At 42.9% G+C, this 23,439-nt stretch overlaps 1 protein-coding gene across 1 annotated transcript in view; it reads right to left on the minus strand.

Moving 5' to 3' along the window:
- SLC43A2 (solute carrier family 43 member 2) overlaps positions 1-23,439 on the minus strand; it is a 114,592-nt gene that overhangs the window by 43,988 nt on the left and 47,165 nt on the right. Inside the window, exons 3-5 of the mRNA XM_077480557.1 lie at positions 8,653-8,869; positions 7,482-7,537; positions 5,257-5,333 (exon numbers count right to left, since the gene is read on the minus strand). Coding sequence (XP_077336683.1) covers positions 5,257-5,333; positions 7,482-7,537; positions 8,653-8,869 — 350 coding nt within the window. The remainder of the gene's footprint in view (positions 1-5,256; positions 5,334-7,481; positions 7,538-8,652; positions 8,870-23,439) is intronic.

Raw genomic sequence — 23,439 nt, forward strand, 5'->3', positions numbered from 1 at the left:
ATCTTTGCAGCGGTGAAGGAGCGGTGTATTCACCACTCCTAAACCGCTCCTACCCATTGAAATCAATGGGACACTGTGGCAATACCGCCGGCAAAGCGCCGCTGCAGCGGCGCTTTGCGGGCGGGTTTAACCCCTTTTCGGCCGCTAGCGGGGGTTAAAACCACCCCGCTAGCGCCCGCAGACCGCCACTAAAACGACGGTAAAGCACCGCTAAAAATAGCGGCGCTTTACCGCCGACGCTGCTCCCGCCCCAGTGTGAAAGCAGCCTAAGGATGAGCTCAGGCGTGTTCGCAAACCGCATGTGCAGAGCCTGCCAGGAAGTTGGCACTGCACCGCGCTAATCACAGGCAGTGAGACATTTCTTGATCTCTGCAGCCGCACATCGGGACAATGTCTCACTACCTGTGAGCGCTCCGCAGTGCTGACTTCCTGGCGGGCTCTGCGTGTGCGGTTTGCAAACACCCATGAGCTCATCCTTACCTCTCAGGTAAGCGGAAACACCTGGCTGTACTTGCTACAAAAGATCCTGATTGGGGTGGTGTAAAACTGCCTGATCACCCCATACCCTATCACAGTGATGGTGAACCTTGGCACTCCAGATATTTTGGAACTACATTTCCCATGATGCTCTACTACACTGCAGAGTGCATGAGTATCATGGGAAATGTAGTTCCAAATCATCTGGGGTGCAAAGGTTCGCCATCACTGCCCTATCATAATATATGAGACTATCAAGCTGAAAAAAATGTAGGTGTTTCTCCTTCCAACTCCTTCTGCGGCCATTCCTAATGTTCAGAATCAATGCATAATAGGGTTGCCACCTCATTCCTTTAAACCCAAACACATATTAATTACACAGGTTCTAAGGCTGATTAAGGTGGTAATGAAACTCAATGGTTGCCTTATCTGAATTAAATTAGGCTTCAGAACCTGTGTAATTCATATGTGTTCGGGTTTAAAGGGATGAGGTGGCAACTCTGATGCACAGACATCCTCAATGTGCACATTTAACACCCTTCCTCTACTAAATACTCATAAGGCCTAAACCACTTCCCCCATGATTGGAAAGTGAAAGAACAGAAGCACACTGATGAGGTCAGCTCTCTTCTGTATTCAGTAAGCACAATGCAAAGCAATAGAGCCCTGATTAAATCAGAATGCAGCTCCTCTCTCTCCCTCTCCCAGTCTGAGTGCTGCTCTGTAGAGACTCACAGAACCCTGAGGCTGGGTTCACATATGAGCACGCAGGCGCTCACAGCAGAAGTCTGGTGCATCCTCGTTCACCGTTTCAGGTCTGATTTCAGCCCGATTTAAAGGCTGAAATGGACCAAAAGATGCACTGGGCTCCTGCACAAATCGCACCAGAGCCGCTGCTGAGATATGCAAACTGGCTCCATAGAGAGCAGGTCACAATCTCCTGCTGTGCGAATTGGATGTGGATAAACCCACATACAGTTCGCACTAGTGTGAACCCAGCCTGATACTGTAAAGCCCCATACACACTATCAGATTTTCTGCTGATTTTTGCCTTCAGATTTACCAAAACCATATAATATGAGGTCAAACCTTAGGAGTTTCAGTGTGTATGCAATCAGGCAGGCCCTTGCACTACGTGGTTTTGGTAAATCTGAAGACAAAAATCTGCAGAAAATCTGATAGTGTGCATGGGGCTTTAGATTTAGATATATATGCTAACCTTACTTAAAAATACAATGGGGTTGATTTACTAAAACTGGAGAGTGCAAAATCTGGTGCAGCTGTGCATGGTAGCCAATCAGCTTCTAACTTCAACTTGTTCAATTAAGCTTTGACAATAACCTGGAAGTGGATTGGTTTCCATGCACAGATGCATCAGATTTTGCACTCTCCAGTTTTAGTAAATCAACTCCACTATGTACAAAAGTGTTTCATATAATTCTTTCACATAACCCTGTGTAGATTTTGTAGCATTTCAACAGATGCAAAATAATTTTGACAGCTATGCAAATAATTTTTTTTTTTGGGGGGGGGGGGAGCATTTATCTTTGAATTATGGTGGGAAGCAACCCTGTTGAAGGATAAAACCCCCCTTCAAGCTTATCTGTCTGAAGCCAAGGACGACCCTGGCTTCCTTTCTTTGCAGAGATATTCTTCAGGAACCAGGCAAAAGACGGCAGCAGAAGCGGAACTATTTTAAGATCATTTTGTCTAAAATAAGCCAGCATTAACCGTTTGCATTATGCTGCTGTTTTTTTTTTTACCATGAAAAGATCTCCGATTAGTCAGGCAATGTAGACTTGAAAGCTATGTGGGCTAAATTCAGTATGCTGTGAAATCTCAGTACACTTCATTCAGTGAAAAATTCTGTAGGGGATCAAAAACTGTTAGATATTTGGAGTTTGAATGTGTAATGACAATATGATAAAAGTTCCCTGCATGGCTGGTTCAGGCAGTATCGCTCACCAGAATAGCGATACAACATGGAGATTACTAGAAGAACCATAAAATCAAACAAATGAGACCCAGTGCCCTAAAGGGATTATGATGAGTATTACATAAACAAACAGCTACTTATAGAATGAAAAGACTGGATACAGAAAAACTAACAGATCATACAGTTGAGCTCACCCATTTTTAGATTAGGGCAATGACACAGAAGACACATTATGGCAGAGTGTGTGTGCCTGTGTTACCTACTGGCGTCCCTAAGCAACAAGACTTCACGGTACAGCCCATAATCGCTGCTGCAGCTGATCACAGTGGTGTAGCCCTTCGAGCTGATAGAACCCATAATGTAGACATCATAAAATTGCTGACTTTATTTCTCTCTGCTTAAAACTGATGAATTACCACCATTTTGGACAAGAACAATCATCCTTTTCAACTCCAAAACTGTGGAAGCTAGACGTTTGTAATATTAAAGTGGCACTTTATTAACCTCCCTGGCGGTACGATTATTTCGGATTTTAGGTGCTAAAAGCGGTACAATTATTTTGCATGAAAATTTGGTGTTTTATATTGTAGTCCTGTAATTCTTAGTCTAGCAGACTATCCCGGGTATGATAAAGTTTGAAAAATGAAATCATAAATTATAATATAATAAATAATTATACCAAATAATAATATAACAATAATAAAAATGATTCAATAATGTAATCAAATCAAAAACACTGAAATTTGCTCAGTAACAGAATTCTCACTGTCATTACTTTTCAGTATTTGATGACGGATCTCCCCACAAATCGCTATCGCTCAATTCTGCGAGTGATTCTAATTTATTGTCGCTGTTTTCTAGCTGGTCTAAAATCATTTTTGCTGTAAAGGGACAGTTTTGGTTGCTATAGACAATTTCCAGTTTCCAGGCATAAAGAACAGTTTTTATAATATAAAACTGCATTCAGGGCACTGGGCAGACCACTAGGGACAAAGGGGATGTGAAATTATTACATACAGCAATGTAATCTGTAAGATTACATTATACTGTATGTATTCTGTGTGTTTCACTTTTTGAATTTGGCGCCGATCTCAGTCCCCATGTGTCGCAACGCTCGCAAGGAATGGAGATCGGCTCCGTGATGAATCGAGCGGAGGACAATCCACTCGTACAGCGGGGGGGCATCGCTAGATCCAGGGAAGAAGGTAAGTAAACCTCTCCCTGCATTCAGCGATGCGGTCCCGAGTTTGGCTCGGGGTTACCGCTTTTGGTATAAAACTTCCACCCCAAGCCAGACTCGGGAACACCGCCAGGGGGGTTAAAGCAGAACTTTTCTCTCTCTGTCAACATTGCCCATTGTAAATATGATATAGGAAAGTATATCATATTTACTTATTGTTGTTAGACTTTTGTTTTACATTTCTTCAGTTACTTCCTGGTTCCATGCCTAGGCAAATTATTTCATATATCCCACCGGTCTTCAGGAGGGGAGGAGGAGCCTCCTGCCTGCATGCCTAAACTAAGGGTAGATGGATTCCAGGAAGTAAATGCTACATGAGTTATCTGCCCTTACTCAAAGCGGTAGTAAACCTGCTGACGTTTTTTTTTCTGACCTGCAAGGGAAAAGTCATAATGAGCTAGTATGCACCGCCGAGAAGCCCCTGTGCGCATGCCTGCAGCATGACCTGCAGTCAGCAGTGCATTGCGAAGGGAATATCTCCTAAACCATACAGGTTTAGGAGATATTTTTTTACCTACAGGTAAGCCTTATTATAGGCTTACCTGTAGGTTAAACTATACAACTATACAACCACTTCAAGATAGCCCCGGCCAGACTTGTTAGAAGGGTGTTTTTTTAAAGTGACTTCTCAGCAAAATAAAGCTTAGAGACTTGGATGGATGGGTGAGTTTGCTTTAAATATTAAAAAATGAATAAAAATATTGTTTTTGGTTTGTGGCGCTCAGATGCAGGATAGTTTTGCTTTAGTGCCAGTTCGCGCTATTGCAATGCCAGACATCGCATGTAATTCGCAGTGGCACTGCTGTTCACATTACATGTGATGTCTGGGAGGTGCGATGTCAGCCATACAGATAGTATGGCTGATATTGCACAGCATTCGGTACAAAAACGCACAGGACCCTTTTTCTGTTCGGACCGGAATCGGATCGCATGTGTGTTCACACATATGCAATCCCATTCATGTCCGAACTGTCAGGTCGCAGTGCGATATGCGAGCTGAAATGGGGGTGTCGTTAACATATAATGACACTCCCCAGCAGTTTGTATACGTGTGAACTGCCGTGCGTGTCCGGTGCGCTGCGGGAACCCGCAGTTGATTTGCAGGGTTCTCGCATCGCAATAGTGTGAACCGGCACTTAAAAACTATGGGGGTTATTTACTAAATGCAAATTCACTTTGCACTATAAGTGTACTGCAAGTGCAGTCGCTTTAGATCTGAGGGGAAGATCTGAAATGAGTGGAAGCTCTGCTGATTTTATCATCCAATCATGTACAAGCAAAAATGCTGTTTTTTATTTTCCTTGCATGTCCCCCTCAGATCTACACAGACTGCACTTCTAAGTGCACTTGTGGTGCAAAGTGGATTTGCTTTTAGTAAATCAACCCCTTTGTCATTATATATGTACACATTATCATGTCAAAGAGTGGAAATTTTATAAGTGCAAGAAAATAATTAAGGTTGCTTTTAGCAACCAGTAAAATATCAGCCTTAATATTACTTTCTTTGTTATAGATGATATTTCAATGTATTTAATGATATCAGTCATTTTCACAGCGAAAACAGAAAATGTAATGACACGTGGAGCAGCAGCTTCATACTTACTGTAAGAGATGTAAAGGTCATACACATTCCACCAAAGCCATTTAGACATAAGGCTACGAAAATCAGCACAGACAACGCTATAGTGGGGGGAAAAAAAGGCATGGATCATTACCCCCTATGGCTTCCAAACGGACATGTCCTATAAACATTATTAAATATGATTGTTGTCTGTATTGTTAATTAATTGTAAACAGGTGTCAGAATAAATATTAATTAATTTGAATTTTTTTAAACCCTGAAAAAAGGACAATGGTGTTTGTAGTGGTGGGTTTAACTGTTTCTTCTTGAACAGGCAGGATCATGGTCTATAAACTACCATCCTAAAGGGTACAACAAATCTAAATGTGTGTTGTGTACTGTTAGGTCCATTTATAAAGAAGGTAAGGCCTGGGGTTCTCATACCGCTGCATAAAAAAAAAACACATTTATGAAGCCCTGCGATGCCCTTTATATGTGTGCTTAGAGCTCCACCAGTTTCACAATTCCAAAGCCAGCAGGACCCTACTAAAGCCCCTGTTCACATCGGCGCGATTTGCCGGCAATAAGAGTGTCCCAATCGGTGCGACGTTGACGTCTCGATTTCCAAAAGTAATTCCTGCACTACTTTTGGTCACTGTGGGCTCAATTTCAATAGACATCTGTGCATGAATCTGCACAGATATCTTTCAAGTCTCCCCCGAAGTCAGACTGAAATGCGGCTTTGAAAACGCGTGAGTTCAGATGAACTCGCATAATTACAAAGCCGTGTTTAGTGTGAACGAGGGCAAAATGAATGAAGTTAAATACAAAGCCAGGAGGACAAGCTGGTGAAATAGCTTGTCAAAGTCATGTGACTTGCCTCTCCTTCAATCACAGTTTTATGGCACAACTCAGGATCGGCCTGTATCTTATGTTAGAAGCCGCCCCCACCGGGAGAACAAATCCAACGGTACATTCAGCTTGCCCATACATAATTCGAATCTCAGCAGGTTCCTGAACTGACCGATATTCGAATTGCCTATGGCTGGCTTAAGTGAGCAATTACCATGCTTGTCACATTGTATTTATTTTTTATTTTAAGATAGAATGTTATTACATTCATCCTCTAAGCAATGACAACAAACTGGTACTATTTGGATGCTCTATGCACATCACAAGTTGGGACCATAACACATGCATGGAACATGATTGCATCCTATAGAAAAATTAGTAAATAGATTATGACTGTTGAGTGCGCAAACATTTGTGTGACAACATGAACCTGCATTGCAAGGGAAAACAGTTAAAGCAGAGCCCCCCTATCCTTTACATACAGCCAAGGAAGCTGCCATCTTAGTCTCTGTTTGATCTGCAACTATCATGGTGCTGCACATGTGATCAGTTATGACACCAACCATTTGATGGCTTGACAGTTCAGTTGAGAGCACAAGCAACCATGACCGTTTTCACCCAAAGCATGCTTTGAATATACTGTTTTGTGACATACTGTATTAATTGGCATATAACACGCACTTTTTCACCATGAAAATCGGGTGCAAATAGCGTGTGTGTGTTATACGCCAATATTTCAATTTTTAGTTGCTTCGGAGGGGACATGGAGGGGGCGGGACGACCGCCGTCAGATTACATACAGTAAGAATCTCCTGTTTACTTGGTGGCCTCCGTAGTAGGAAGTTCAATCTCCTGGGCCACCATTGGACCACTGTTCTGTCTTTCATAGGAGATTCTCACTGTATTTAATCTGTCGGTGCTCGTCCCGTCCCCATCCCTGTCCCTTCTAGGCTGCAGATGGGCATCGATCAGGCTGCACTAATGGCAATGGTGAGGCCGCTGTATCGAAGTTAATGGTGAGGCTGCTGCATTGATGGCAATGGTGAGGCTGCTGCATTGATGGAAACGGTGAGGCTGCATTGATGTGGACTGATGAGGCTGCAATGATGGCCCTTGTGAGGCTGCAGATGGGCACTGATGAGGTTGCATTGATGGAAATGGTGAGGCTGCAGATGGGCACTGACCATTATTTTGCTTCAAAGTTCCTTATTTAAAATGTACATTTTTTTTGTGAAACTTCCTTCTTAAAATGATTGTATGTGTTATATGCTGACAAATATGGTAGTTAAATAAATGATTTTAGTTCATAGCGATTACTTCCTTCCCTTTTTCCTTTCAATAAATCAGTACTTCTGCATTAAGGAGATATAATTTAACCATGCAATACATGTTTTTGTTTTAGCAGTCTTACTTACAGTTGGGATTACTTGATCCATATGCAATAAGCAGGCAAGAAATACCAAAACTGGCACTGAAACAAAAAGAAAAGAAGTTTTTTTCTTCTGGCATATAGGGCCACTCACAAAATACAACTGGTGGTTTTTATTAAATGCTGTAGAGTTAAACCGCCTGATACCTATACATCTTGCCGTCACCAGTGGTGATATCCCAATATAAAGGCCCCACTTACTAGCTGTGATACTTTTTAATTTGCTGTATTTTTGGAAAGGCAATGATAAGAATGCACATAGAAGTGGAATATATGAACTATGTTAAAGGGGTTCTGCACTCATAATACAACATTTGCCCATTCTGTTGCCTCTAGTTAATATATCTCATAATGCCACCTGTTTTTTTTTTTTGATTCACCTACCTTTTGTAATCTTCAGTACTTTATTTTAAACCCCTGCGGCGATGGGCGGTCTCTTGCGGGGATCAGCGTAATTTCCTGTTGAAGCCCGCACTGTCTCCTGGGATCTCGTTCGTGTAATCCCAGGAGACATTGCGGCTAATGCACCCGACATCTCGCGAGATTTCGGGTGCTACAGCCGACATCTCGCGTGATTTTGGTAATTACAGCCGAGATTTCGCGAGATCTCGGCTGTAATTACCGAAATCACGCGAGATGTCGGCTGTAGCACCCGAAATCTCGCGAGATGTCGGCTGTAGCACCCGAAATCTCGCGAGATGTCGGGTGCATTAGCCGCAATGTCTCCTGGGATTACACGAACGAGATCCCAGGAGACAGTGCGGGCTTCAACAGGAAATTACGCTGATCCCCGCAAGAGACCGCCCATCGCCGCAGGGGTTTAAAATAAAGTACTGAAGATTACAAAAGGTAGGTGAATCAAAAAAAAAAAACAGGTGGCATTATGAGATATATTAACTAGAGGCAACAGAATGGGCAAATGTTGTATTATGAGTGCAGAACCCCTTTGATGTCATTGCTAGAATGAGGCATCTGAAGCCAAACGGCTTCTCAACCCAAACGTTGCCTAAAACTGAAACGCACCGTGGTTGACTTGATTTTATTTCCTAAATATTACAGATTTAAAAGCACAGTATTTCACCTATTAACCAAAGTATATATAGCTGCTATGGGCAACAAGATCCCTATTATCTGAAAACACATAAAAGATTACTCACCTTCCACTTAGCCTCAGCTTGCGTGGACCATACTTGTCCATGATGATTCCCAATGGTAGCGAGATGGCACTAAGCAAGAAAGATCCCACCGTAAAAGCCAGATTTAACATTTCATCTTGTTCTTTACACACCAGCCAGCCATTGAGCTCTATGAGTTGTTCTTGCTCGGTTTCATTTCCATGAGTGGTGCTGTCTGTTGAGTTAAATGTTGCATTTTCTGTATAGGAAAGAAGGAAGAGGTAGGTATGTGTAAAACATTTATGCTAAAACTGATACCACAGCATTTACAATCAAACACAATAACATCAGATTATTACTATGTAAATGTGCAACTGTATTCAGACATATTATAAAGCAAGATTTTGTCAAAAATTGTTCAAGTGTGACCATACGCTAAACAAATAAGATACACAAAGTATGGATTAGAGCAGGGGTAGGTAACCTTAAAGCGACGTTCCAGGCTTTTCTTTGTTTATTAAAAGTCAGCAGCTACAAAAAGTTTAGCTGCTGACTTTTAATAAACAGACACTCACCTGTCCCATGGTCCAGCGATGCAGCCGCACGAAGCCTCGCTCTTCTGCACCTCCTCTCCACGGCGCCTCCATTGGAACCGTGGGCACCCGGCCGTGACAGCTTGTGGCTTCACGGCGGGGTGTGCACTGCGCATGCACAAGTCGCGCTGTGCTCTCGCAGTGGACAGGCAATCTTCTGGGACCTGTGACGTGTCCCAGAAGATTGCTGAAAGGGAGGGGCTGCCTAAGGGAAGAGGAGGCGTGGCCTAGGCAACACGTAGTCGAAAGCAGGAAGCGGGACAGGAAGTCCTACTCAAAACTAAGCACCCAACCAACCCTCCTCCCCAAAAAAAAGACATGCCAAATGTGGCATGTAAGGGGGCGAGGAGTGCTTGAAGCGGAAGTTCCACTTTTGGGTGGAACTCCGCTTTGAAGAGGTGGAGATCTACCTGAACAACACGGGAGAAGTCAAAGATCACCAGGCACAGTTTCACCTCCTCACACCTGATTCAAACCTCTAATCGTGTTGCAAACGCGTGCATTGCACGGCAATCATGGCTTTAAATCAGGCGTTGAGAAGGCAACATATCGCCTCCTCGCCACCTATCAACACACGTTTGGATCGCTTTTCAGAGGAGCAGCATTTCAATGAGCCCTTAGTTGCATCCAGCAGTGGCACCTTAGGGCTTGTTGACATGTAAAGTTAGGGGGCGGTAAAACAGCAGGATATAATAGAAGTCTATGGCTAAGCGCAGCAAACTCGCAGGAAAGCTGCAGGTACACTGCACTGCATTCACGGTCTGGGTAAATCGCAGCACATCAGTGTGAAAGCAGATCTATAATATTATGCCCAGTGTATTGCTTCACACTGACCTGAAGATCTCTTCTTTCCTGCTGCTGGCACCACTATGGAGAAGACTAGCTGGGATATGAGGTGGAGTGCAGTTGGTATCACTCCACATGGGACAGGAGCCAGCACTACAGAGGAGGCATTGGCTTATGTGGCTCTTGCTCCCTACTACAGCTCCAACTTTACAAGTAGTCCCTCTGCATTGTACTCTGTTTGATGCTCTGGAATGGCAGGTCAGCAAACCTAGACCGCGATTCACCAGTCACTTGTCAGCGATCTACAGGTTGCTGACCCTCAGATTAGAGCAACTACTGCTATTCAAACATACTGTATTCATGTAAAAGCTCTGAAATCTGTGCAGAAATCCTTTCAACGGCCAGAGTCATTTTTGCGTTTTTTTGCACATGATTAGAAAATCATTTTAGCCCTGAAGATTGCAAAACAAATCATATATTTTCTGAAAGCAGAAACCCCAGAGCAGGGCTGCAGATAAGGGGACACCACTGGTCCTCCTGTACGGGGCCTAGGCAGCAGGGTGAATTGGATGTGGGCAGGGAGGGTGATCGGGGGGGGGGGGGATAGGGGGAATTACTGGAACCAATCCCCTGTATGGCTCTCTCTGCAGCAGCTAGAAAGCTGGCTTCTTCTCTTCCCCATCCTGTTGGCTTTCAGCTGCTGCAGAGGGAGCCATACAGAGGATCGGTTCCAGTAATTGCCCCCCAGCCACACCAATCACCCTCCCTGTGCACTATACATTTCCATTGCTGCCCAGGTTCCCCTCCCAATGCTTCCAGGTTTTCCTGCTCTCCTTACAGTTTGCAAGCACACAATAGAATCCTTCAAGATGGAGAGTAGGGGAAGGTGCAGTAAATATGTCATTTTTAGCAACCCCTTCCTTTTTCTGAATGAGCACAATGAGTAACCGGTACTGATCTTCACTGTGCTCATTCATAACGAGCATTGGCTGTATGGGGCCCTATGGTTTCTTAACAGCAGCCCTGCCCTGGAGAATAAAATGGCAGTTTCAATTTTTTTCTGTTATACAATATTAGCACAGGTCTAGAAAATGCAAAACTACAGTAAAAAATACACTAAAGTCAATTTTAGGGCATACAAATGCAATATATTACCCTATATTTTAGTAAAATAATATTAGTAAATATTAGTATAATATTATTATAATAATAGTAAAAAGATGAGGTTGGGCCAAGTAAATAGATACCCAACATGCTGGGGTGTAACTAGAAATTACAGGGCCCCATAGCAAAATGTTGTATGGGGCCCCCTTGCAAACAGCTCCCCCCCCCAAAAAAAAAATGAATTAATGCCATTCAACAACAGATTACCACCCTAGTTGAGAACCTCTTTAACCCTTGCAGCGCAGGCACAGCCCAGCTTTAAGTTCAGGGCAAAGTTCTGCTTTAAGGATGCTAACATGAAAATTACTGTTGCCCAGAGCAACCAATCAGTGACCAGGTTTTATTTTCAAACTGCAGAAACAACAGCTGCAAACTTAATGGTTGCTTTTGGCAATGAGAGATCTCCTCCAAAAGCACAGCCCCCAAACAATGTACGCGGAGGTACAGGTGAGCATAGTATGGAGAAGCCGAGAAGGTCACAAGGTCTGCGGAGCACTGAGGGTACAGTCCCCCCGATACACACTGGCCCCCGATACACCCTGGCTTCCGCCGCCATCATACGCGGTGCACCAGCAAATCGTTCCACCTGGAAACAGAGCAGCACAAAGTGTCCGCTTATCATCTGTACCCACAGGGGGCAGGCTAGAGCAGGGAATCCCACGCATGTGCTCATCATAGTGTGTCACAGGTGGCTCAGGTGACCACGCTGGACACCTCCTGAGATGGATCAGCCCCGTCAGTGTATTTGGTACTGAAAATCATGCAGACATGGTGAAGGGGTTCAGACAGAGCAGCTGGATGGGGAACTGAGGCCCCACTCGGCTGCGGGCCCCATAGTGCCCGCGCAGGTGGCTATAGCGTTAGTTCCGCCACTGCCAACATGTAAAAAAATTGCGTGCAACCATGGAATGGCAACAAACTTTAGTACACTATATTTTCCATAGGTGGCGCTTTAAAAGGGGGGGGGCACTAAAAGGGGCACTAAAACCATGGCTCAGCTACCTATTTTTACCGTAGATTTTGGGAATACAACAATTTTTATGGGGAAAAAGATACAATACAGACAGCACTGGAAGCAATATTGGTTCAGTTGCAAAATTTGGGCTAATGGTGCAAGGTACTTTTTGATCTTGCAAAGATAAGTGTCTACTCCACTAGGCACAATATATACACCTTTGTGTAAGCGCTCACAGCTTCTATGCAGCTCATCATTAAAAACTGGCGTGAAATATAAAGAAATTCTAAGCATTCATTTATGTATGTAAGGTAGTGGTTGCATGTAACCGCATGCTTTGCTATGGATCATAAGATAAGATCAATTACATTCCTGTCCATAATGTCACTTTATGGCTTCAACTCTCAATTATTAACTTTTCTTTCCTGGAACACGTCTGTTCCTTCTTTTTTTTTTTTTTTTCACAACTGCAGAAGAGTGTGGAGATCTCCCCAAGGGGGACAATGACATCAACACAAGCTAGACAGAGGTTTTTCTCTTTCCAACTTTACTAGGGTAAACTTTTCAAACCAGTGAATGTGACATTTACCACACATTAAAGTCATATTAAGCCCTCAGCTGGTCTTTCTTAGCTTAGCACATTGAGCACAGTGAAAGAAACATTCCCCAGGAAACTATTTGCAAAAAATGTACCCAAGTTTATAGCTTTAACTTTCAATGCTGCTGGTTCCTGCTTTCTCGGTGCTGCTTCCCTGAACATCTGGTCTTCACAGGAAAGAGAAACAGTGCAGTCTCCAGTCTGTTTAGAAAAGTTAGGAGGGAGGAGCAGGGGAGAGAGTCCTGCCATCCTAGGCTGCAGGGCTGTGTGTTTCTATTGATGCATACAGTGTAGGGAGGCACAAATCTAGTCCCTGAATGCAAGGGTGACTGCATAGGATGCTGCAAGAGAAAGGAGCCACCCTGAAACAGGAAACCTGGGTCATGGCACCTGTTTAAACTGGAACATGAGCAAGGATTAAAAGATATAGAAGCTACACACTCAGTAAGTGTGTACATCAACTGCTGAAAGTGCTTACAAAACTGATATAAATTTAAAGTAGGACTCCAGGAATTACATTTTTTGTCATACGTAAGCCTCATACACACTCAGATTTTCTGCTGATTTTCTCCTTCAGATTTACCAAAACCATATAATATGAGGTCAAACCTTAGGAGTTTCAATGTATATGCAATCAGGCAGGACCTTGCACTACATGGTTTTGGTAAATCTGAAGACAAAAATCAGCAGAAAATCTGATAGTCTGTATGGGGCTTTTACATTGGGCTGGATTCACTCGATTTAAGTATGCATATCTGATATCCAGGGGGCTGCTGGGGATGCCCACCCAACACACAGTGAGAACTGTGATCCTCCACTTCAGTGCAAGCAGCTTCTCCCCTGCACAAAGCCACATGGGTTGCGTACTTTGCGACTCTACCATTCATTGAAATCATTGTAGTTTTTTCAATAAATATGCGTTCTCTGATTGAACGAGATGGAGAGGAGGGTGGTGAAGTCATGATCTCTATCTCGTCCAATCAGAAAACACACACACCGGACTGGCAAAATCATGGCTCTCACTATGTGAAGATCAGGCTACTACTGTGCTTTACAGAAGCTTCTAGAAACCTCAGATATATACATACATCCAGCCAGAGATAATTCTGGGAGTTCTCCTTTAACTGCAGGTGAATCAATCACTGTACAGTAGAACCTTGGATTACGAGCATAATTCGTTCCAGGAGAATGCTTGTAATCCAAAGCATTCACATCAAAGCAAGTTTCCCCATAGAAGTCAATAGAAATTAAGATAATTCATTCCGCATTGACTTCTATTGCATGCAATACCGCATGTGGCCAGAGGTGGGGGGAAGCCGGAGGACATACTCGGGGACAGCTCGGCTGAACCCGGAAACCCTCAGAAAGGCTCAGAAACACTCGGGAACGGAGTATTCCCGAATTGCTCCAAACTATTACGAGCGTCACCGGTGCGCCCCTGCACCTCTGTGCAAATGCAGTTCTGAACACCCCATTAGCTTGAATTCTGCTCGTTTTGCGAAACAACACTCGCAAACCGAGTCAGGATTTTTAAAAATAAGTTGCTCATCTTTCAAAACGCTTGTTAACCAAAATTCATGTATTAGGGAGATACAATTACAGTGAATCTCACATTCACTGCTTCATAAATCTATTCCAAAGTGTTTTTGTCCCCCCAGTGGAGAGATTTCTCTACACTCCCAGTCTAAATGTTCCCCGCTCTAGCCAATACAAAAAAAGGCTGGGATTCTAGCTTTAATTCAAATGTAAAAAGACCAAATAAATTCTAAACATCCATTTTATACAGATTCCAGACAAATATTTATCCTGCTTGTGGCTTCTATTTCCTCAAGTGCATTGGCATGAAAATGTCAGTATATTGCCAGGCACATATTTGTTTACTCAAGTCTCAGAATTTAGAGAAAGTTCTGGCTGCTTCATGGAACTCAGTGTTACTTCTGTATCCAGATGCTTAGGATCAGTTCTGTTTATAATAATGCTAGACACCAGGGGTTATTTTCTAGCAGGACACAATAATGGAATCCTCAATGTCTTTCTATAAATAAATCAATACGCACGCCATGCTACTAAGAAAACAACCGGTGGCAAAAATGACCCATGAGAAAGACTGATTCATCTCTGATGATGCTTTGGCAAATGCAAAAAGTGATGTACACAACCTCTTCCCACAGAACATCCTTTATTTTTTGCCTTGATTAGGTCAATTAATTGACAATAATGTATATCTAAAGGCAACATTTTTAGAGTAATTAGAGTGGTCGGGGTTAGAACCACTGTCAGGTTTTCACTGCTCTCTTGTGTCCCTGAAAGGCCTAATTCACACGTGTGTACTTAAAGTTTTACCAAACCCAGGACACTGAATTCACTATATCCGGTCTCCCACAGTACACTGAACATGGAAATGCAATTATTTTAGTAAATATAACCTGCTAAATACCTTTTCTCATCAGAAGTATATAGCAATCTTAACTTGTATCTGTCTCTTCTTAAAGCTTGTAGGAGAAGTTTTCATTCTCCCCTGACCATCTGCCTGGACAGTGCTGATTGGCCCTGTGCTGATCACATACACCCCCCAAAAAAAAAAAAAAAACAATACACACCAAACTGAGCATGTGCAGCCTGACTCCTAATGCTGTGTTCTATCACGAGATGGTTTGGAGTCAGGTAAAGATGAAGAGGATCAGAGAGACAGGATCAAACAGCCTTTTTACACAAAGCAGAGGATTAACCCCTTAGGTTCCATAATGAGTAAACCAAGCATGCTTTACTGCATATACAGACTGATTTTACTGTTATGGGTTTAGTAACACTTTAAGTATTTGCCCATGTGAACATTATGGAGTTATGCCACCTCTTCACCTCCTGTTTTAACCCCTAAAAAACACTGTGCCAGCATTGCATTTAGTTAAATGGATGAGGTTTAGTAGGAGATATTACCAAACACTCACAAACACACACACACACACATCATTGGGTGCACTCTGTGACCACTGTGTCCGCTGATCACAGATCACGGTAAAGGGCCAATCACTGTTGCCCTTTACCATGTGATCAGCTGTGTCCAATCACAGCTGATCACATGTAAACAGACTTGCTGGTTATTGTCAGTCCTTTCTACACATGCTGTGTCTGTGTGAGGAAAGGAGAGCCGAAAACCGGTAAGGCTGTCAGTGCATTGTTTACACTAAAATTCAGTGCCTTAAATATCAGTGCAGCACCCATCAGTGCCCAGTGAAGCTTATCATTGCCATCAGAGCATCTTATCAGTGCCCATCAGTGCAGCCTCATCAGCGCAAATCAGTGCAGCCTCATCAGCGCAAATCAGTGCAGCCTCATCAGCGCACATCAGCGAAGAAGAAAAGTTACTTATTTGCAAATTGATATAACAGAAACTAAGAAAAAAAACTTTTTTTCCCCAAATTTTCCCAGTCTTTTTCTACCATAACATTTTAAAAACCAAGTGGTGATTAAATAACACCAAAAGAAAGCTCCATCTGTCTCAAAAAAGTGATACAAATTTCATATGGCTACAGCTTTGCATGACTGTACAATTGTCATAGTGCGACAGGACTAAAAGCTGAAAATTGGCCTTGGCAGGAAAGGGGTGAAATTGCCCGGTATTGAAGTGGTTAAAGTGGGGGTATGTACAAAATGTTGTGTTGCCACCAGAACAGGAATAGAGGAGATATCTTCCAATGAGGACATTTGTTCCCATAAAAAGTTCTTAGGAAAGAATTTTTCTCACATTGGAAAGACATCTTCTCACTTCCTGTTGTGTCTACAGGAAAGGAAGTGAAGAAGATTTTTTCCTAATGAGACGCAGATGAAAAAGCCCACAATAGTTTAAACCATGTCCTACCCTTTTCCTACTAAAATCGAATATACTTTAGGCCCCTTTTACACATGCTGTCCAATCTGGTCCTCCTGCCCGTTTTTCAGGTGGACCTGATCGAACCCTCCATTCAACTCTATGGAGCAATGGATGTCAGCTGTGACATGTCCGCTGACATCCGCCGCTATCCGATCCGCCAAATCCAGATGGATGGAGGTCCTATTTTCCATCTGTCTGGCGGATCGGATGAAAACAGACAGACAGTCAATTTTTCATCCAATCCTCCCATAGAGGAGAGCGGGGCCCTGACAGGTGCAGCTCTGCACAGTGAGCGGAGACAGACATGTCATCTGCCTGCGCAGTGGAGATCAACGGATCGATTCTCCGCTGAGCAAAGTGGAGTCCACCAAAATGGACAGCCCAGTGTGAAAGGGCCCTAAGCCCTTGTACACACGGTCGGAGAATCTGTCGGAATGAGTCTTATCGGACCGTGTCGTCAGATAATCCGACTGTGTGTGGTATGCATCGGACTGATTCCGTCCGAATCTCCGTCCGACCCAATTTTCCAACATGTTGGAAATATTTCCCGACCAACTGGGCCGGACGGACCTAATCCGATCATGTGTAGAGCATTTTCATCAGACCAAGTGCCACGCATGCTCAGATCAAATTCCTACATCAAAGCTATTGGCTACTAGCCTGAATGTAGTCCCATCGTAACGAAAATTACGTCTTCACGTTCTGAAAGATCGGATTTTTCGCCAACTTGGCCCGACCGTGTGTATGCAACAGTTTCGGACACAATCCGTCGGACTAAATCCGACGGGCAAAATCCGACGGATTTGGTTGGCAAAATCTCCGACCGTGTGTACGTGGGCTAAGACTCAATCTATCCTATACAATATGGCTGCTCAATGAACAATAATTATGTGCAAGCAACTGTTCATTTCACTTTACTGTAGTCCAACCAGTAATTTCTTAACAGCTACTATGGGTTAAAGGAATGCAGTTGAATGGTGGGGGAGAGAGTAAATGCTACAGCTAGCTCTTGTTCACACTGGTGCTGAATGTATACATGTACCCAGGGCCTCTGTTGCAAGGCCAGACATTTTTTTTTTTTTTTTTTACATGCTCTCACTACAGGGGAAGGTAGGGAATTCACTGGGCCAGACACTGCCAGCAATGTTCTAATCAGAGCAGTGCCATGTCATCAGATTTGCTCCCAAAGTCAGGGGGTAAGTGACAGGTGTGGTGAATTCCTCTCTTTTAGTGGCTAAGGTCTAAAGAAAACCCGAGCATGAGTATCAGTGATCCCTATGGAAAACAGATGGTTAGTGAACATATGGGGAAGTGTATTAAAACTGGAGCACACGGGATCTGGTGCAGCTGTGCATAGCAACCAATCAGCTTCTAATTTCAACTTGTTCAATTAAGCCTTGACAATAAAACCTGAAAGCTGATTGGTTTCTATGCAGGGCTGCACCAGATTCTATGTGCACCAATGTTAGTAAATCTCCGCCATAGCAATTAATACAGCAGATGCTAGACAATCAAACCTTGGAAATTGTATGGACAGTGCCATTTTCTCCAGTCCTGAATGTTTCTTTGGTTTTGTTACACAGTTATTAATCAATGCAATGTAAACTGCATAAATTATATTTATAAAATCTAAAATTTCTGCTTTTATATAATTCTATTAACTATTTGGTAACAGAATCTGATATAGTAAACTAGCACGTAGCATGTCAGTCTAGAGTGGTCTGTCTCTTTTTCTCCTCTCTGAAAAATGGCTGGTATGGAAAGTCATATATAATAAAATATGGCTTATTATAACCTATGAGGGATCATTGAATGAATGAATAAAATACTTGTATAGCGCACAATACGAACTGAATCGCCTCTAGGCAATTCACATGTTTTGCTTTTTACTAATGTGTTAAAATGCGTAGTTTAATGCTCTTTATTGTAATGCACACTAACAGCGCATATGCATTGTGACGTGCTGCAATTTAGTATGTGGCACAGCAAAGTACATACATGTACTTTTCTATAAAAAAGTATATCTATTATATATATATATATATATATATATATATATATATATATATATATATATATATATATTATATATTACTATTATATTATATATATTATATATTACTATTATTATATTATATATATATATATATATATATATATATATATATGTATTTTTTTTTTTATATTTATGTACTTTTTACATGCCTCGTTCACTCGTGCGGATCATTTGTCTGTTTTTCATCCATCCGCTGACGGATGAAAAACGGACATCAATGCATCTCTATGGAAAAACAGATAATCATCATTTTACATCAGTTTACATCTGCATCCGTTAACATCTGTTTTTTGAAACAGGTCAAAGCCATATTTTTGTTCCGTTAAAAAATCGCAATGGGTGAAAAATGGATGTGAATGGAAAAGCAGTCCGTTTCTGCAATAGTGGTGGATGAAAAAATTGATCAGCAGTTGATCAGAAATAAGGATGAGCTCAGGCGTGTTCGCAAAGCCGCATGTGCCGAGCCCGCCAGGAAGTCGGCACTGCACAGCGCTAATCACAAGCAGTGAGACATTGTCTCGATGTGCGGCTGCAGAGATCGGGAAATGTCTCACTGCTTGTGATTAGCGCTGTGCAGTGCCGACTTCCTGGCAGGCTCGGCACGTGCGGCTTGCGAACACACCTGAGCTCATCCTTAAAGCGGTTGTATAGTCTTAATTGGAACTTTTACCTACAGGTAAGCCTATAATAAGGCTTACCTGTAGGTAAGAAAAATATCTCCTAAACCTGTACGGTTTAGGAGATATTCCCCTGGCAACAGGGGATTCTCGGTTGGAAGCCTGGCAGACACCAGACCCTGACGGAAAGAAATCTCCCGTGCGCATGCACGGGAGTGACGATATCGCTGCTCCGGCCACTCACAGCGACGGAGCCGCGATATCCGGAAGACACGCCGAGGGAACATGTCAGCTCCCTCGGCGTGTATCGGGTGAGATGTTGGGGGCTCGTTCTAAGATAAGTATTTCATAATGAGCTAGTATGCGGTGCATACTAGCTCATTATGCCATTTGCCTTACAGGTGTGAAAAAAACAAAAAACATGTCAGCGGGTTTACTACCGCTTTAATGATGAAAAGCTGGTGTAAATGTCATCTGTTTTTTCTTTGAGTAAACGCAACTGAACTGATAAAATGAACGATCCGCATGTGTGAAAGGTCACCGCAACACACAGATGTGAATGCTCTTAACATGTGTTGAGAGTCAATCCAAAATGGCACAACAAACAACACGGGAACGTGTGCATAAGTCTGGGTTCACATTAGTATGACAGGACCGTTGTACGACTGTCATCCTACTTTGCCCTACGACATCGGTCCTACTTCCATCCGACTTAAATTAAGAGGCTATAACTTTTCTCTGACTTTGAGATACTCCAACTTGTCCTGTGACCAATAAAAACAATCCAAGTGTGAGATAAATTTATTTTTCTGCTGCTTTAATCACCATGTCGGATGTCACTAGTTGGATGGTTAGAACTTTGATCCGACTGGGCTGAAAATGGACCAAAGTCGAACCAAAAGTAGTGCAGGAACCTTTTCTAAAGTCGGACCAGTTAAGACGTCTCTCATAGACACCACTGATTTGCACACGTCATGCGATATATGCTCTTAAAGTGGGAACCGGGCCTTAACGCACATGCCTTAAGACAACACAAAAGTGTGAAGGGGCCTAAGGGCCGGTTCACACAGGGGGCGACACGAGGCGACACGACTTGCCGTGCCGCGACCTGCCACGACCTCAGCGGCGACTTGCAAATGACTTCTGTATAGAAGTCAATGCAAGTCGCCCCGAGGTCACCCAAAAGTAGTACAGGAACCTTTTTTCTAAGACGGAGCGACTCGAGTCGCTCCTCTTAGAACGGTTCCATGGTACAGAACGGGGGCGACTTGTCAGGTCGCGGCACGGCAAGTCGTGTCGCCTCGTGTCGCTCCGTGTGTGAACCGGCCCTAATTCTTGAGCAATTTCAAACACTAATGGATTGCCAGAAGTGTTCTTCTTTAAAGCAAGTTTTTTTTTTTTCATTTGAAATCAGTGTTCTTTTTTCAATAAAGAGAACAACTAAAATGCAAAAAAAAAAAAGTGAAATAGGATTAAAAAATAAGACAAAAAAGTTGTACTGAATCAAAATGCATGCTGCACAATGTATTTGGTGCTAAATATAGTGTAATTCTCACATACCACAGATGGGTTAATAATTACCTATGGAATGGTAAACATGTAGTTAGATGAAGATGATGTATGTAGTATCTTCGTCTTTCCTCCCATCCCCCTCTAGTTGTATGGGTGAGTCTAATAATGGCCTTAGTAAAACAAGGATAAGGTAACAGGAAACAGATGTGGGTGAGAGGTCAGTCAGATAGGCTTTGGAGGCACAGCCTATGCAGTAAAGATGTAGACATTGTAATGTGTTGTTGGCATTGGCTTCTTCTACTTTGCACAAAGCTACACCGTGTAGACAGAACATGGCGCTGAGTAGAACTTATCAGTAAACAAGTGACTGTTATAGCCCTGGAATGGAACAGGCCCTTAGCCAGTGGCCTCAGCACTTTTCAAGAACTCTGGCACAGTTCCCAAAACAAAAGAATATTTGTGACTCAGGACATCATAGCTGATACATGAACCCTTCAGATAGATCCTTATGAAAGTTTATTAAAGTGATTGTAAAGGTAAATTAAAAAACAAAACAAAAAAACAAACATATCATACTTACCTCCACTATGCGGCTCATTTTGCACAGAGTGGCCCCGATCCTGGTCTTCTGGGGTCCCCCGGCAGCTCTCAAGGTTCCTCCCCACATCTGATAACCCCCTCGGAGAAGCGCTTCCAAGAGGGTGTTAGCTTGCAGGCGCACTCCCGAGTCCAGCATTCGGCGTCCATAGAGGCCGAATGCAGGACTCGGCCCCGCTCACGCGTCATTGGTTTTGATTGACAACAGCGGGAGCCAATGGCTGAGCTGTTATCAATCTATCCAATCAAGAGCCAGGAATCCCGGGCAGGGGGACAGCGGGTCCCCGCCGGGTCAAGTTTGAGGGTTCAAGTAAGTAAAACGGGGGACTGGGGGGCCGGTCACTGACAGGTGATGCATTAAGGTGAAAAAACACAAAGGTTTACAACCCCTTTATTCTCTTCACAGGCAGACCTCAGTTTCCAACTTTGTTTCTAAAACTAGTGGAGGGTAGTGGAGGGATGGGATCAGTGACACTGGCACTCACCTGCTATTGATGTCAGTTGATTCCCCATCCTCCATGCTGCTCAGTGTGTCTTTCCCCTTCCGGTGCCTCCATTGATTAATCTGCTCATGCCGGGTCTCCTTAAGCTCCTTCCCCTGCACTGTACTGGCTATCAGCTCATCAGCTGACTTCCTGCTTCAGTAAAGGGGAGGGGGCTTTATCCACCATGCAGGCTCTGCCTCTGTGTTTCTCCCGGAGAGGCAGAGCACTGCACGGAGCGAAGGATAAAGTTATCAAAAAAGCGATTATAGTCAAGACCCCAATATATATATATATATATATATATATATATATATATATACTGACATTTACAGGTACAGGTAGACACCTGCCGGTGGGTCATTCCTGTCTGGCCTAAGGGCAAATGGATTCCAGGAAGTAAATGCTACATGAATCATCTGCCCTTACCCAAGATGGTCCAGGCCAGAAATGCCAGATGGATGTTTTTCAAAGTGATTTCTTAGCAAAATAAATAATGCAACAAAAAACGGACGAACGGTCATCCGAAAATCGGATCATGCGTACGAGGCTTTAATAGTAGTACTCATCAGTACACATTCTGATTACATGTTCAGTATACACAGATGCTGACCTATATAAAAGCAGAGGAAATCGATGCCAGGCAACACTTGACGAGGCAACATCATGCATTGGCATAGAAGTTAAATGTGATGCAATCTAAGGTGTGGCCTATATGATGTTGTTCAGGTGGAAAGGGATCAATTCAGGGACAAGCTGAACTATGAAATCAAACAGGACATGCTGTTGTGCTACAAAACATTAAGCAAACATTATTAAAGCCCGGAACAGTCTGAGCAACAGTGCCTGGACTACGCCAGCCTAGGAATCTGAGTTATTCTGTAAACTGATTACACTATGCCCATATTAGCACATCAAGTATTTAGCCCTTATCTTTGTAATACTGCCTGTCTCTAGACCATGTATAAAACACTGATTTTATATTGCCCTCTACCACAGTCCTGCTTCCACATTTATCGCACTTCTTAGGCCATGCAGGATCAGTCACTTTATGTGATTTCCATTTTTTTTGTTCAGTTTCCCTTTAATAATACATGATAGTTGAAGATCCATTCCTTTAACTAAGAAAACTATACTGGTGTGTTTTAAATAAACATGACAAAATGCACTTAGCTATTAAAAAGAGTATGTAAATGCATCAACATGTAAGATGACACATTGTTCAAAACATGAAAATGAATGAGATTAAGGTGAAAGATACCTGCAAGGACTACACTGGTGATTAAATCTCTTTCTAATGAGATAGTTAACCACTTGTAGGCTGTCACCTCACCCGTATGCCAAATTTAATGTAATTCAAATGAGTTAACTTTTAAAAGACAAGAAGAAAAGAACTGCATAAGATTTTCAACATTACAACTCTGGATGCAAAAATCTGCATCGAGTTGTACGCATGATTGCATATACAGTTCGTTCAACGCAGATACTTGTAAAAGCCACGTACAGGTGGCTTTATGCAGCACTATAACAAAAATAATATGGGGGGGGGGGGGGACAAGAATCCCCTGAAAAGGAGTCTCGGGCAGTCCAAGCTGCTT

The sequence above is a fragment of the Lithobates pipiens genome, unplaced genomic scaffold (genome assembly GCF_037356315.1).
Source record: "Lithobates pipiens isolate NorthernLeopardFrog02 unplaced genomic scaffold, aLitPip1_a1.2 Scaffold_16, whole genome shotgun sequence".
Lineage (NCBI taxonomy): Eukaryota > Metazoa > Chordata > Amphibia > Anura > Ranidae > Lithobates > Lithobates pipiens.